Source organism: Penicillium rubens (assembly GCF_028828025.1).
Source record: "Penicillium rubens strain IBT 27055 chromosome Unknown utg000001l_segment0_segment0, whole genome shotgun sequence".
NCBI classification, from domain to species: domain Eukaryota; kingdom Fungi; phylum Ascomycota; class Eurotiomycetes; order Eurotiales; family Aspergillaceae; genus Penicillium; species Penicillium rubens.
Genome location: NW_026890599.1, coordinates 5,750,018 through 5,765,881, shown reverse-complemented (window position 1 = coordinate 5,765,881; position 15,864 = coordinate 5,750,018). Strand labels below are relative to the sequence as shown.

At 50.5% G+C, this 15,864-nt stretch overlaps 6 protein-coding genes across 6 annotated transcripts; 3 read left to right on the top strand and 3 right to left on the bottom strand.

Moving 5' to 3' along the window:
* Positions 1 to 143: 143 nt before the first annotated feature.
* N7525_002212 (uncharacterized protein) lies at positions 144 to 1,184 on the top strand (the record flags this gene model as incomplete). Its single annotated transcript, XM_061212222.1, has 3 exons — positions 144 to 417; positions 565 to 962; positions 1,026 to 1,184. 3 exons carry the CDS (start codon positions 144 to 146, stop codon positions 1,182 to 1,184), a joined length of 831 nt encoding a protein of 276 aa, XP_061071448.1.
* Positions 1,185 to 2,447: 1,263 nt separating this feature from the next.
* N7525_002211 (class I myosin myoA) lies at positions 2,448 to 6,475 on the top strand (the record flags this gene model as incomplete). The annotated part of the gene is made up of 5 exons (XM_002557097.2): positions 2,448 to 2,450; positions 2,514 to 2,750; positions 2,825 to 2,870; positions 2,926 to 6,006; positions 6,057 to 6,475. 5 exons carry the CDS (start codon positions 2,448 to 2,450, stop codon positions 6,473 to 6,475), a joined length of 3,786 nt encoding a protein of 1,261 aa, XP_002557143.2.
* A 699-nt stretch (positions 6,476 to 7,174) lies between these two features.
* On the bottom strand, positions 7,175 to 8,215 carry N7525_002210 (uncharacterized protein; the record flags this gene model as incomplete). The annotated part of the gene is made up of 3 exons (XM_002557098.1): positions 7,175 to 7,650; positions 7,710 to 7,907; positions 7,984 to 8,215. The coding sequence occupies 3 exons, from the start codon at positions 8,213 to 8,215 to the stop codon at positions 7,175 to 7,177; spliced, it is 906 nt and encodes a 301-aa protein (XP_002557144.1).
* Positions 8,216 to 9,480: 1,265 nt separating this feature from the next.
* N7525_002209 (cytochrome P450) lies at positions 9,481 to 11,143 on the top strand (the record flags this gene model as incomplete). The annotated part of the gene is made up of 4 exons (XM_061212221.1): positions 9,481 to 9,543; positions 9,599 to 10,717; positions 10,773 to 10,936; positions 10,990 to 11,143. The coding sequence occupies 4 exons, from the start codon at positions 9,481 to 9,483 to the stop codon at positions 11,141 to 11,143; spliced, it is 1,500 nt and encodes a 499-aa protein (XP_061071447.1).
* A 418-nt stretch (positions 11,144 to 11,561) lies between these two features.
* N7525_002208 (uncharacterized protein) lies at positions 11,562 to 12,432 on the bottom strand (the record flags this gene model as incomplete). The annotated part of the gene is made up of 2 exons (XM_002557100.1): positions 11,562 to 11,693; positions 11,752 to 12,432. The coding sequence occupies 2 exons, from the start codon at positions 12,430 to 12,432 to the stop codon at positions 11,562 to 11,564; spliced, it is 813 nt and encodes a 270-aa protein (XP_002557146.1).
* Positions 12,433 to 13,354: 922 nt separating this feature from the next.
* N7525_002207 (WD40 repeat domain-containing protein) lies at positions 13,355 to 15,756 on the bottom strand (the record flags this gene model as incomplete). Its single annotated transcript, XM_002557101.2, has 2 exons — positions 13,355 to 14,796; positions 14,844 to 15,756. Coding segments are annotated over 2 exons (2,355 nt in total), but the record flags the coding sequence as incomplete, so codon positions are not given.
* Between the last annotated feature and the right edge of the window lie 108 nt (positions 15,757 to 15,864).

The window sequence follows — 15,864 nt, the reverse complement described above, 5'->3', positions numbered from 1 at the left end:
CCCTGAAATGTACATACACACATCACGTCCATAGAGGCAACAACTCTTCTCACTCTTCTCTCTGATTCTCTTCTCTTTCATCGCCTATTTGCGCTTGACTCTTCTCTCCTCAATCGCTGGGTTCTAGTCTTGCTCTCCTTGCTATGTCTGCTCAATCTCCTCCTGACAACCTGCCTCCTTCTCCTCGCTCCGCCGCCTCCCCGCTCAATTCAACAGTCCCCTTTATCCCCGTATCTGCGCTCTCCCCTCAAACAACAGATAGCGAGATTCAACAATCTGCCTTCATATCCACTGTTGCAATGTCCATGCCTCCGCCAACCCTCGGCCTTCGGGGCGAATATAACCCAGAACTCCGAAAACGCGAGGAATGGGCCAGGCTGGCTGCTACACTCACTGCTCTGGAGACAATGAAAGAAGGTATAGTACTCTTATCCATTTACTCAACGTGTGGGGCTGACCCTATCTCTAGCTTCGCCCGGGACCCCGAAAACTGATTTCAGTTGTGGGTTTCCTTGATTCCCTCAATTCGCTCACGAAATGTCAAAACGCTAACTCTCATTCTAGCACTGTGGGCTGCTCGAGATGCCGACTTTAACTTCGAGCTTACATACCAGAACCGAACCGTGTCAGCGTTTGATGTCCATCACCAGGCGCACTCCGTCAAGCTGAATGCCCTCTTGCTGTCTCCTAGTCGACTGAAGGTACCTACGAGACATCGTACCGCAACTGCAATCCAGAAGTTCGCGGAGGCAAACAAAAACTCCTTGGGGGTGATCGTGTACCTGATGGACGCGGGATCTTCAGGTAACGACCAGGTTGAGGCAGTGCAGTCTCTGGGTGCACTGCACCACTGCCTTTCGCTGGGCTTCTCAGAACCGCCCCCTGTCCTTGTTGTGTCTGACGCATCCTACCTCCTGGATTGCATTAGCGCTTATATGAAAAGTGTCTCACGGGCAAACTCGGTGAGTTACATGCGAATGACAAGCTTGCTTTGCGTTGGGCATCTGCTCATATATCACGATTAGGTCCCAGTCAACCCCCCTGGAGACAAACCGTTGTGGCCTAAATTGCCTGCACCTGCCCTCCCATCCTTTGCGGCTCCGAAAATGTCATTTCCAGCCCAAGACAAGAAGTCATCGTCGGACCTGGAAAAAAAGTCAATTTCAGACCAGCCGAAAAAGTGATTCTCCATGCACGTGCATTTCGAAAGACCTGTTCTGTTGTCTTTCGTGGGGCAATATCTCTCATTCCAGGGGTCTGCACCTGAAAAGAGCCAACAGCGTTATATGAATTAGGGGTGGACTTTTTCTTCGATCAAGCATGTATGATTACACACCCATCTGTATCCATATCTTCATACCCTTTTCATCGCTTTTACTAGTGCTTTCCCCACTGAATATTTCTTCTGCTGCACGGGGAACACAAAACCTAGTCAGTTGCTTTCATGGGTGTGGCCGAAAAGGTTGAATCCTGCTGTTGTGAGTTTTAATACGAACAATATGGATATAAACATATCCTATTATCTTAAACTTTACTTCCCCTCTCTCTTATGATTCCCTTAAGGCTTTGTGCCTGATTTAACTTCCTTTCATACTATATCCCCTGCGTTCGTGGAAGAGATGATCAGTAGTGAGTCCACTCATCTACTCACAAACAATCTGTGTTCTTGCCATGAACGATTCTGGTTCGTCGCGTTGAACATGCCGATGCACCGGAAGACGATAACACATAACACCAGCCGATTTCTTCATGAAGAAACAGGGAGACCGTGAGATCTCACCGGACGAACTCTATGCCCTTGAAACTGCTAAGCTGCAATCAGATTTTATGTACGTAGAGTGGCTAAGACAGCAGGTTTAGTTTTGCGGGCTTGAACGACATATATATGTAGTTGACCAATTAACAGCGGAATTCCGAATCGCAAGTACCCTCCACAGACGATGGCTTCAAGTTGTGGTCAGGTCGAAGAAAGTTGCAGTTAGGCAGGAGTATACTTGTCCTGTGAGATATGCCCAATGACGTCGGTGCATCTATTCTTAACCGCACGAGCCACAAGCCCTGACGCGTGGCTGACCGAAGAGGTTAGAAGAAAAGAATTGCCATGGAACAAAAAAATTAAACTGAGCAATAAGAATGCCGACTTAACAGATCATATTCTTAGTCAGGTAAATTGATAACCAGATTTCGCCACCTGAGGCAGCAACGGAACCAGAAAAGGGACTTGTGGCGCAGCTGTTTGCTTCGGTTTGACTGGTTGTACGTAAGTCCGCCCAGAGTCACTTCCTTAGGTTCCTTCTTACAATTACCTAGAATTGATTCTAGGTAGACTATTTTCCTATTCACTCCCAATTCCTGACACTTCACTTGTCACTAGAATTTCATTCAGTTGACAGGTCAGATTTCACATTTGTCGCCTGGGCGCGAGATCCCCGAGAGGTTGACACAAGATGGTAGGTGGCCTACTTGCGCAACGACCAGATAAGAACCAAACTAACCACATGATTGCGATATAGGGTCAGTCACGACGCCCCGTTGGCGGAGAAAAGAAGAGCCGCTTTGGGCGCTCCAAAGCAGTCGCAGATGTTGGCGATGGTCGACAAGCGGGGGGCAGGCCGCAGGTTAGGAAGGCCGCCTTCGAGAGCACCAAGAAGAAGGAGATCGGTGTGTCAGATCTTACACTGCTCAGCAAGATCTCCAACGAGGCCATCAACGACAATTTGAAGCTCCGATTTGAGCATGACGAGATTTATGTAAGGGATCGCTTTCGCACGCGGACTGCGGGGTTGTGCGCGAACAGGAGTACAGGCTGACAGGAGACTACTAGACTTATATTGGCCATGTGTTGGTCTCAGTGAACCCTTTCCGAGACTGTGAGTAACTCCGCGAAGAGGATTTGGGTTTCCTGCTTGCTAACGATGATCATAGTGGGCATCTACACAGATACTGTCCTCGATTCGTATCGTGGCAAGAACCGCCTCGAAGTCCCTCCCCACGTATTCGGAGTCGCCGAGTCCGCATACTACAACATGAAATCCTACAAGGACAACCAGTGTGTCATCATTTCCGGAGAGTCTGGTGCCGGAAAGACCGAGGCCGCGAAGCGGATCATGCAATACATTGCTAGTGTCTCTGGCGGCGGTGATTCGTCTATTCAGGAGACGAAGGACATGGTATTGGCCACGAACCCGTTGCTAGAGTCATTCGGTAATGCGAAGACGCTGCGCAACAACAACTCGTCCCGATTCGGAAAATACTTAGAGTTGGAGTTCAATTCCAACGGTGAGCCGGTGGGAGCTAACATTACGAATTATCTGCTGGAGAAGTCACGAGTCGTGGGACAAATTACGAACGAGCGAAATTTCCACATCTTCTACCAACTGACAAAGGGTGCCCCACAGAAGTACCGCGACAGCTTCGGTCTTCAGCAACCCCAGTCTTACCTCTATACGAGCCGTTCCAAGTGTTTCGATGTGCCGGGCATTGATGACGTAGCCGAGTTCAAGGACACCCTGGATGCGATGAGGGTGATTGGAATGAGCGATGCCGAGCAGGACAACGTGTTCCGCATGCTGGCAGCTATTCTCTGGATTGGCAATGTTCAGTTCACCGAAGATGACTCTGGGAATGCTACTATTAGCGATCAGTCAGTTGTTGATTTCGTCGCCTATCTGTTGGAGGTCGATTCTGCTCAAGTGAACAAGGCTTTGACTATTCGTCTGATGGAGACTGCCCGAGGAGGACGCAGGGGCTCCGTATATGAAGTGCCACTGAACAGGGTCCAAGCTTCAGCCGTTCGGGACGCTTTGGCCAAGGGAATTTATTTCAACCTGTTCGATTGGATTGTGGAGCGCGTCAACCAATCACTGACTGCTCGAGGTTCCATCACCAATTCCATTGGTATCCTGGATATTTACGGATTCGAAATCTTCGAGAAGAACTCTTTCGAGCAGCTGTGTATCAACTATGTCAACGAGAAACTGCAGCAGATTTTCATTCAATTGACTCTCAAGGCAGAACAAGATGAGTATGCCCGCGAGCAGATCAAGTGGACGCCTATTCAGTACTTTGACAACAAGGTGGTCTGCTCGTTGATCGAGGACAAGCGCCCCCCTGGTGTTTTCGCCGCTTTGAACGATGCCTGCGCAACTGCTCACGCCGATTCAGGCGCGGCTGATCAAACCTTCGTTGGTAGGCTCAACTTCCTGTCACAAAACCCGAACTTCGAGGGTCGCCAGGGTCAGTTCATCATCAAGCACTACGCCGGTGATGTCGGCTACGCCGTGGAGGGAATGACGGATAAGAACAAGGATCAGCTGTTGAAGGACTTGTTGAACCTTGCCCAATCTAGCAGCAACGAGTTCGTCCACACGCTGTTCCCCAACCAGGTCAACCAGGATGACAAGCGTCGCCCACCTACTGCTGGTGATAAGATCAAGGCATCCGCGAATGACCTTGTGGCCACACTCATGAAGGCGCAACCATCTTACATTCGTACCATCAAACCCAACGATAACAAGGCCCCCAAGGAGTACAACGTCGGCAATGTCCTGCACCAGATCAAGTACCTGGGTCTCCAGGAGAATGTCCGCATTCGACGTGCTGGTTTTGCCTACCGTCAGACCTTCGACAAATTCACCGAGAGATTCTATCTCTTATCTCCAAAGACCTCGTATGCCGGTGACTACACATGGACCGGTGACGTGGAATCTGGCGCGAAGCAGATCTTGAAGGATACCCGGATCCCTCCCGAGGAGTACCAGATGGGTATCACGAAGGTCTTTGTCAAGACTCCTGAGACACTGTTCGCTCTAGAAGCCATGCGAGACAAATACTGGCACAATATGGCCATCCGCATCCAGCGTGCTTGGAGAAACTATCTCCGATACCGCATTGAATGTGCCATCCGCATTCAGCGCTTCTGGCGCCGAATGACCGGTGGACTCGAATTGATCAAGGTTCGTGATCAGGGACACCAAGTGCTCCAGGGCCGCAAGGAACGCCGGAGAATGAGTCTTCTCGGCTCTCGTCGATTCCTGGGCGATTACCTTGGGGTCGGGAATACCGGTGGCCCTGGTGAAATGATCCGCAATGGTGCAGGCATCAGCGGTTCAGACAATGTTGTCTTCTCTTGCCGTGCCGAACTTTTGGTGTCTAAGTTCGGTCGTTCTAGCAAACCTGTTCCCCGGATCCTTGTCTTGACAAGTCGTCATGTCTACATTGTTGCACAGAGCATCGAAAACAACCAGCTTGTTATTTCAGCGGAACGAACCATCCCAGTTGGAGCCATCAAGAGTGTCAGCGCATCGAATCTCAAGGACGACTGGTTCTCGCTGGTTATTGGGGCTCAAGAACCCGACCCGCTGATCAACTGTGTCTTCAAAACTGAGTTCTTTACTCATCTCACCAATATCCTGCGTGGCTCTCTGACTTTGAAGATTGGAGAAACCATCGAATACCATAAGAAGCCTGGCAAGCTGGCGACTGTCAAGGCAGTCAAAGATCCGGCTGCTGGAAATGTCGACACCTACAAGAGTAGCACAATTCACACTAGTGCTGGTGAGCCTCCTAACTCTGTCTCAAAACCTACCCCGCGGGCGAAGGCAGTTGCTGCTCGCCCGGTTACAAAAGGCAAGCTGCTTCGCCCTGGTGGCCCCGGCGGCGGCCCTTCGAAACTGTCTGAGGCTGCTCGCAGACCTGTACCTGCCGCCCAGCCTCTACCCCGGTCTACCCCACAGCCTGCAGCAGTACCGCAACCTGCTGCCCAGTCGCGTATCGTGCCTCAGCCTGTGGCGGCTGCCGCGGCTCTACACTCTCGCAACGAGTCCTATAGCTCTGTGAGGTCTTCTGGCTCCGTGAGGGCTCCTCCGCCACCTCCCCCTGCGGCACCTCCTGCAGCATCGAGAAAGCCCGCAGCAAAGGTCAAGTATGACTACACCAGCGACCGGGCGAATGAGCTTTCCATTATCAAGGGTGAAATTGTGGAGATTATATCCCGGGAAGGAAATGGTACGGCCCCACAGCACACTTATTTTGATCGTCTAACTAACTTGTCCTAGGATGGTGGCTGTGTAAAAACACAACAACATCAGCGCAAGGATGGACCCCTGAATCCTATCTTGAAGAAATAGCTGTGGCTGCCGCGCCAAAGCCTGTTCCACCCCCACCCCCGGTGGCACCCCGCGCAACCCCCAGCCCTATTCCAAACGGCGCTGGAGCAGCTGCAGCCGCTAAGACCAAGCCTGCCCCGCCAGCTCCCCCGGCCAAGCGTCCCAACATGGCTGGACGCAAACCTGCACCCCCGCCTGCTCCCCGGGATAGCGCTGTGAGCGTGCAGTCGGGCGACTCATCAGGCGCCAGCGGCCGCGGCACTCCCAACAGTGCATCGAACGCTAGTCTGGCAGGTGGCTTGGCCGAGGCGTTGCGTGCAAGACAAAGCGCGATGCAGGGCAAGCACGATGACGACGACGAGTGGTAGAGTAGAGATGTGCATTGTTTATGGTCGGTCGCGGTGTTGGACATTTCTGCGCTTAGCGTTGACCTTTTGCGTTTGTTTTTGTTCAGGGCCCGTGGCATGTGCATGTCCAGGTCAGCGAGTCATTGTTTTTCTCCCCTTGTCATTACATTGTGCAGTAGAGCCAAGTTCAATATATATACCGTTTCGCGCGAATCAATATCATACGGAAGGTTGTCATGTCATTCTGGATGCTGATCAATCTAAACTACAACAATATGGGCAGACTTTTGTTCACGATACATATCCTGACAAGAGCTGCAAGAACCTGTGTACTTGATTTCTGCCCATTCTTGGCCTTCCATTTCCGTTTTAGTGCCGTGACCTTGCAGACTTTGCTCACTGGGTAGAACTACTATCTGAAGTTTTCTATTGGCATAATATTTCAACGCCATATCGAGTCGTCAAAGTCCATCGGGGTGCTCACTGACTTAGATCCACTCCCTGGCCTGCTAACGCGCCGTTCACGAGTGGGTGTGGAGGATAAAAAGCACATTAACGGTCGTGCTTACACGTGTACCTTCTCCTAACGGTCATCCCGAGGTCGTTCTGGAGTCACAGAGTAAACAAACTATTCAATGCCATTCATTCTCATAGTGGTGATAGTACACAAAACAAAACATACAAAGAGAAGATACCTGATCAAAATAAACAAAAGCTGGCCTAATACCCACTCCGCTGATCAGCATAACTGCGGTTCTCATTCGATCGCGTGACTCTAGGATCAAGCTTGTTCAGGGGGTCCTGGTTCTGGCTACCAGTTGGCTCCCTGACACCCGCGGTGTTGCTACTACCACCAGCTGCGTTACCGCCGAACTTAGGCTCAGCAGCACGGTTATCCAAGCCCGGCTCATCTTGCAAATTCGTCTGGCACGGCATGGCGTGGCTGGTAGCAGAGTGGGATTTGTGCTCTTGCGTAGAGGTCTCGTGACTTTCCTCGCTAGCCCAGTTACCCTTGGAGTTGGAATTGTCGGAGGGTCGGGACTGGGAGTTTTTCTCCCGCGTCGATTTGTTATAATCATCTTCGCTAGATACGTGATTGTCGACACCTTGAGTGCGAGGCTGTGCGTGGGCTACATTGCCAGGGTCATTGCTGGACATTTGGGGGTTGGTAGCTCCAGAGGATTGAGCGCGGTTGTCTGTATATATATAGACTTAGCCTGACTTTCCGGCTTCAGGGGAATTTAGCTTGGCTTACCCATATCACTATCGACACGGGGATCCATCTTGTTCGCCAACTTCGAATCATGAGGACCGGAATACATGTCGCTTGAGCCAGCCCTAGCCCTTGTTGAACCATCTCCGCCCATTGCTGTCGATCCAGAGGTGTTGGGTTCAGAACGGCTGCCCCTACTTCCCATCCCAGTACCGGCTGGGTCAGCTGCGCTGTGGGTGTCTATACTTCCAATCAGCATATAGACCATAGACCAAGGCAGAAAAATTAGCAAGAACAAATGTGCTAGGAGACTGACCATTGAACTTGGAGTCCCGATAGGTACCAGGCTCGTTGCCAGATCGAGGGACAGAGCCATAAGAATCTTTAGAGTCCATTCCAGAAGATGGGTTCATACTAGAAGAGTTGTGCTGATCCGGATTCGATCCTGCGGTCCGGGTATCTTCTTGAGCAGGTGGCCCCTGGGCTCCAGGTGCCTCCTTTTCATGGCCAGTCATTGCATCCTTGACCTTGTGTACGAACTTCGACATGGTAGGTGTTGGCTTGTAGAAAAAGATTAGAAGGTGATCTAAAATAAATAATATTTAATTGAACAAAGTCCAATTGTGTTATCTTCGAAAGGCCATTAACAGCGGGCTTATATATCTCTTGACCATGTTTTGCCCCAGTAAGACTCGTACTAGATTGGACTTCACTTGATATCCAGTAACGCCATAATGTGGAAGTCATATGATTGTAAAAAAAAAAAAATAGCGAATACAGACATTGGCCACTCAATCTGCTTTCCATGCTTATGACGTGCAAGACAAGTTCAATGATTGTGCGAAAGTCAGCATAGCTATGAATGTCATCTGCTCAGGTGTCGTCATATCCCTTCCTAAAAGTGAAAAAAGAGATATCAAGGTAGCAAGTGGAAAAGTAAGTGGAAAGATAAAATATCCGGGGGAATACGAACTTGGCTTGCCATTCCGTGGTTATCTATATTTCATCTACAATTTAGGTTTTCAACAACAAACAGGATATCATGAAGAGAGAGACGGAGATTGGGATTCAGTTAATGTGGCATTACATCCTTACTCGTACAGACGTTGATTAGGAACATCCCACCCAACTTTAGCGGACGTAGTTGGTAGGCCACTCAACCCAACCTATAGAATCCAAATGTATATATGTCAATCAAAACCACTAAATTAATTCGACTAAATCATCCAACATGCATCTCTCCTACCCTGCTTCATATAACCCGTAGGTTTGAATTCTAGGAAAGTCCCCGGCAAAGGAAATATACGGATAGCTACCTAATAAACCCTAAGCCTAAACCCTTTACCCGCAGACAAGTCTTTGTCTTCGTTTATTTCTTGGGAATATAATTAAAGCTTCAATTGATAATTGCGTAAGTGTGGGATAAGATACTAATTTAAGCAATGACACACAGAATATCTTCAGGGGGCGATTTATGCATCGAGCTTATCCCCAGTTTTGGTGGCATAAAGCACTCCCGTCTCAACGGCCGACATGCCGAGATCCTGCAGCATCACGTCGATCAGTCACAATGGCTCTTGTATGTGCATTTATCGCTCATAGTGCGCTGTAACTCCGGTATACATCGTTGCAAGCTGAAACTGGGCTAGGTGTCAAATATTAGCACGATCATAACTATGCAGGAAAAGGGCTGCACAATCCAGCATGACAATAGTACCAAGGTCGAGGTGTTAGTATATAGACTCCCAAGTCTTTCTTGTGTTTCGGCCATCCCAATTCCCTCTGACCCAGAAGAACATTCTCGTAATCCAAAATGCTCCTTCAATCCGCTTCAAGTTTGATTCACGAACACTACATTTCGACCATCGCCGCTTCCGTACACTTACTACTCCCCATCTACTACACCACTCTTGCTAACGAGCTCTGATTAGGTCCTCCTAGTATTGGTCGCACAGTTCTACTACCAAGTCTTCATCAACCCTCTCGGCAAATATCCCGGCCCAAAATTTGCAGCTACATCACGGATCCCTCAAATATATCATACCTTCAAAGGTGACCTACTAGAATGGGTTAGTGGTCTGCACGCAAAGCACGGCGATGTAGTTCGTGTGGCCCCGGACGAGCTGAGCTATGCAGCTGGCGAGGCATGGAAGGGAATCTATGGCCATGCCTCAGCAGGGAAACCAGTTACGGAGAAGGATACTCGATTCTACGGTCCATCATTCAACGGATCCCCAGAAATCATCCGGAGTAATGGACCCGATCACGCCCGTTTCCGCCGGAACTTCTCGCATGCCTTTTCAGATCGCGCGCTTCGGGAACAGCAATCCTTGATCTGTGGATATGCGGACAGTCTAGTTGACAACCTCCGCACAACGATCAAGGAGAACCCGAAGGCGAAAGTCAATATGGTGCGAATGTTCAATCTGACGACATTCGATATCATGGGTGATCTGACCTTTGGTGATTCGTTGGATCTGTTAGCTGGAACTGGTGATACCAGTTGGGTGTCGGCCGTTTTCGTCAGTGTAAAAACAAACTCGTATCGCAGACTGGCTCGCTACGTCCCTTGGACTGCTCCAATCGCCAAAAGTCTTATTCCGAAGGAGCTGGAGCAACAGAGTGTCGCTCATTACCAGGCCTCCCAGGAGCGTGTTGACAAAAGGGTGGACTCTAACCGTACGCTGCAAAAGCCGGATATCTGGGGTATTGTCATGGGTCAGAAGGAGGACCTCCGTCTTACACGCACAGAGATGTATGCCAATTCCCAGGTTTTCATGGTTGCAGGTACCGAGACCACCGCAACTGCGCTAAGTGGTCTGCTCTATCACCTTCTGATGGCACCTGACAAGATGAAGATCATTGTAGAGGAAGTCCGTGGGACTTTTGACAAGGACTCTGATATTGACATGAAGACTCTGGAGCATATGACATATCTCAATGCGTGCATTGAGGAAGGGCTGCGCATCTACCCTCCAGTTCCAGTTGGTCTGCCTCGCGTCACTCCCGATGAGGGGCTACTTGTCTGTGGAGAACATATCCCAGGAAGAGTATGTGTTTCAGTTTCCTCGATTGTTTATCTCTAACATTTGAATGGTATAATAGACCTCGGTTTCGGTTCATCACTGGGCTACATATCGCAACGCTCGAAACTTTAGGCTGCCAGATCAGTTCATCCCCGAGCGTTGGATTGGTGATGAGTTCGCCTCGGATAATAAGGCTGCGTTCCAGCCATTTTCATTCGGCCCTCGGAACTGTATTGGAAAGAAGTGTGTCCTTGTCCGGCTCTCTCGTGGTTCTGATGTAGCTAATGATCGAATAGTCTGGCATACCATGAAATGCGTCTCATTCTGGCCAAGGTGCTGTATAACTTTGAGCTTTCTCTTCACCCTGAGTCTGTCGGGTGGGAAAAGCAGAAAACCTTCTTCTTGTGGGAGAAGAAGGATCTGATGGTCCAGCTGAAGGCGAGAAAATAAAGAGACATGGCTCAGAAGGGCCTTGGAATTGGATTATCTGACTCTATATCTCCCTAGTTAGTAGAAACATTACTAGGAAGATATCATTCTTCGCATCTAGAAATAGCATCAGTCAACTTAGCCTACGCACATTTCAAGTATCAATCGAGATTATTTATCGTCCCATAAGTTCTCCCCAACGTATTGGTTACCAGCAATGAGGTCTAAAGTGATATTCTGGAAGGGCTTCTGCGGCAACCCTAACAGCACTGTTCCGAAGCTACGTGCGGAATGATATGTACAGTTACAATTAGTCTATACAGTATGCGTCATCTTTACTTCGTTGATTCCACGGATTGTATGTTCCTCAAAAAGCGACTAGCGCACTAAATCGGAAAGAGAAATGCCAGATATATCTGGTACACATGCAACTAAACATTTACAGGAACTTGCTAGCAAGACTCATAAGCCCGCCACCACCAGAACTACCACCACCGGACATCTGGTTCTTCATGTACATCTTAAGCGCCATCTCAGCAGCGGAGTTAACAGCAGACTGCTTATCCCCGGACTAAAAGAACCATTTAGTACCATCATCCCCAATCAAAAGAACAGGAAGAAAAACATACCACATCACCCCCAGAACCATTCTTCTCATCCCACAACTTCCCAGCCTGAGCCATAGCAAGCCCAATAAGCTTATTCTTATCCATGCCACCGCCACTGCTACCGCTGCTCTCATTGCCACCAGCAAACATCTTCAAAGCCTGCATAGCAGCACCGGCACCAACGGTATTGGAATCATGCTTCTCGTTCGACGAGCCAGAGCCGTACATGGCCTGGTGGGCGTTCGCCGCCTTTTCCTCGTCGACGTCGTTGTCGTCGTCGTTGTTCTTGCGGTCCTTGAGGAAGTTCAGAGCACTGCTGAAGAGGGATGTATCTTCGTTGCTGTGGTGTTCCTGTGCGTGCATGGCGGCGCCGCTGTAGTCGTTGTCGTCGTTGTAGTTGGAGTGGTGGCTGGAGGAGTTGTTGCCGTAGCCTCCACCGTGGGATTCCTGACGGCCGTAGTTGCCCTGGTTCTGGTTGCCGTAGGCATCGTTGGAGTTACCGTAGCCACCGCCGGATCCGCCGTAGGAGTTGTTGTTGTTGTTGCCGTAGCCCTGGTTCTGGTTGCCGTAGCCCTCGTTGGAGCCGTAGCCACCGCCCGATCCGCCGTAGGAGTTGTTGTTGTTACGGCCGGAGAAATCCTCGTTGTTGTTGTAGTAGCTGTTGCTGGCGCCGCCGCCGTATTGGTTATCGCCGTAAGACATGGTTGGATTGGCGTTTGGGTAGGTAGAAGGAGAGGAAGAGTGAGATGGAGATAGGGTGGTTTGAGAAGAAGATAGGAATGGGGATGTGCTATGGATTTAATAGGAGAACCGGGAGAACGGAATGGAATGGAAGAGCTTCAGCTCAGGTTAGACGAGGAGGGGTTGCGGGGCTTTTTTTGTTGATCATCTCCCGTTTTGGGCGATTCGCTGTTCGATCGGATGGGGTGGATCGGGGCTGAGGTGGCTGAGGTGGCCAATCAGCTATGGGCGGGCTATTTGATTGGTTGGTTTGAGAGGTTGACTATTGACTGTGGCTTGTTTTCTGCGTGGTTTTGGTGGGTTTGGTGTGGCTTAGGCGATAGTTCGGAGTTTATCTGGAAGAACTACCTACCTAGGTAGGTAGGATGTGAGCTCACCTTTTGCTAACACACCTGCGTTCGGTGTATGATGGAGCAGAATGATCTAATAATAAAAATACAGAAAATGGGTGTAGAAGCACGGTCTCCTTTACTACTACATCATAGGCTGTACAAGATAGAATGGGCATCCATGCAGGTGCCCAGATGGTTAGTCCGAATAAGATGACATGACCGGATTATATGTAACCCGAGGTCTGCAATCATGTGACTCGATCTTTAGCATTCGGCCCGACTAATGGAGTCGGGTTGGATTAGAAGCAGATCTGACTGTCATGTTCAACGAGAGCTGGGTATAACGCTTTATTGGGAAGACCAACAACATATAGTGTGCTATTTGTCCATCATGAAACTCTAAAAACGAAAGAAACGAATATAAAGATCCTAACGCCGTAGCCCAGGGTATCAGATGCAGATGAAAAGGCGCAAAGAATACCAACCCATAAACAAAAGCAAAAGCAGAAAAAGACAGAACAAAAGACAAGACGGCCACCGAAATCGACAAATCAAAGAATCAACGCATCATGCTCCTCATCCGACAAATTCCTCAAAAACCTCAACCCCCTCTCTCTCTTACTCAAAACACACCTAGAATCCACCCCCAACTCCTCCTCCGTAACCCACTCAGACGGCAAATCCGTCAACCCAACCCGCTGCCCCCACTGCCTCCGCTCATACTGCATGAACCCACCGAAATGGCGATCCGTATTAGCAACCCAGATCTCCGCCCCGTCAGGCGCGTAATCCGCGCCACCAATTTCACCAAAGAAATCATGCACCTGTCGCGAGCGGAAGAGCTGCGCATCGACGATAGAAATCCGATCCGCGGGCTCGGTGCAGAGGAGAGTACGTGGGCCGCCGCCGACGGGGGAAAAGCGCAGCGAGCGGTAGCCCGCGACGTCCGAGTCGATGGTTTCGAGCGGACGCCAGGTGCGCGCGTCCCAGATGATGACGGTTTTGTCTTGGTTGGAGGTTGCTATGTGGCGCATGTCTGGGGACCAGGCGCAGGCGAAGCCGAAGTCGCGGTGGCCGCGCAGGGGGTGCACTGGTCGGCCGGTGTCGGATTCGATGACCCATGCGTCTGGTGAGTCGCCGATTACCACGCGCAGACGGCTGTCGGGGGAGGTGGCGGTGCAGTTGATTGGTTGGGAGAGTTCTTGGTCGGAGGTGAAGATGTTGGTTTCCGTGTCGAGGATGCGGAGGTGTTTGTCGTTGGAAGCGAAGACGCCGGTTGGGGAGGGCCCGGTGCGGTTAGGAATTATGTCGACGTGGTTCGTGATGCCGTCGTTGAAGTCGGGGGTTACTAGACCCTTAATACCAGGGTCGGATCCTCTGGTGCTGCGTAGTGCGTATTCGCCGCAGAACCCGCCTGCGATTGTGAGGCCGTGTGCTGTTTTCATAGTGGAGATTTTGACCGGTCCGAGGAAGCCTGATTCTGGGTCTGGCTGGCTCATATCGATTATACACCGTGCGTCGCCAGTGTTTGGGGTCCATGAAAACACTTTCGAGCGGGAGGCGAAATGTACGGTGTTAGATGCAGGAGTCGACATCAGATTTCGAAGCTGGAAGTGCTCAATAGATGCTTTGTGTGAAGTGTGCATGGAACTCTCGCGGAAAAAGGTTTCTAGTTGTGGAAGGCGCTTGGCATGGCCCAGCTGCGAGTAGTCCAAATTGTGATACGAGGTATACCAGGCGTCCCGCACAGCTCGTGCATCTGACCGCGTCACTCGCAGGGTTTCTGTCCACGGGATCTGCTGCAGGTCATAAAAATCGCGTCTCCATCCAGATGGCCGAAAAACCTCCAGTGGCGGTTTCCAGCTAATCATCTTTGAGAGTGGGCGGAGCTGTGGTGGAATTCGACTCTCAGAATGGAATCCCTGGGGAATTACGTTTATTGACACCATCCAGCGTTGGATGAATTCATCGATAGTGAGATTCCGCTCGTATGCTAGAGGCAATTAGCTAGGCTCGCATCTCGAAGTCATAGCGCCTTACTGGATGTATGGATTATAGATGCGGGGTGTGGTCCACCGAAGTCCATTTGATCCTCGGTGTAGTTTCCCAGAGGTTCTGTAATAGACAAACCAATAGTCTGGGGCAGGTCCACATCGATATCGTCGTAACTTATACTGTTATAGAAATCATCCAGGTCGCAGTCCGGCATTTCGGCTTCCTGCGTCGGGCGTGCCTCGCGCTGGTAATAATACTCCTCTTCGTCCGGATAGAACCGGAGAAAGTCTCGAAGCTCATCATCGGACGTCGAAGACGGGGACGGCTTATCTTCCACGGTAGCAGACTCGTAATCCATAACCATGTCCTTCTGAGCCTCCTCGAAGTCACTGTCTGGGGCGATGGCGATATTTTGCCGGCCGCCAGTGCGGTGAAGCAAGTCCCGGACAATAGTTTCCATATCCACGTCGCCACTCGGGTTCGAGCCAAAGGCGAACCCTGGTCCAGCCGAAGGGGTACCTCCCATTGCAGATTGTTGAAAACGACCACGATGTCCCGGCAGCAAAGAAACCCCCGAGTCCAAATTCCCATAATCCGGGGGACTGCCGGCACTCGTAACAGCGTTAACGACCTCCGACACCATAAAAGAGTCACCGTGCGCATTATCCACCGCACGTGGGTACTGGGACACAGCAGCCAGAGCTGCAACGCCCACGTCATGTAAACGCCGATCGATCTCGGAAGTCATATTCGGCGAAGTAAATCGATCGGAAGAAGATATATCTGAATCGCGAGTGGAGTTCAAGGCCGTCGCATCGTCTTCCCGACCAGACGGCCCATTCCTAGAATGTGGAGGATTCATGACTCGGGGAACTGGAGGGTCGTCGATATCACATGACACATGGCGCGATGCGGGATCTTGCGAGCGGGCAGGGTAGTCGGAGGGGTTATTCGCGGAGCTACAGTTGCTGGAATCGAGCATCGACCGCCATGGACATCCGACTCGAAAAGTGATAAGTTGGACCTCGGATGCAGAGTCTCAGTGTTGGTTGCCTATTCGAGGCAC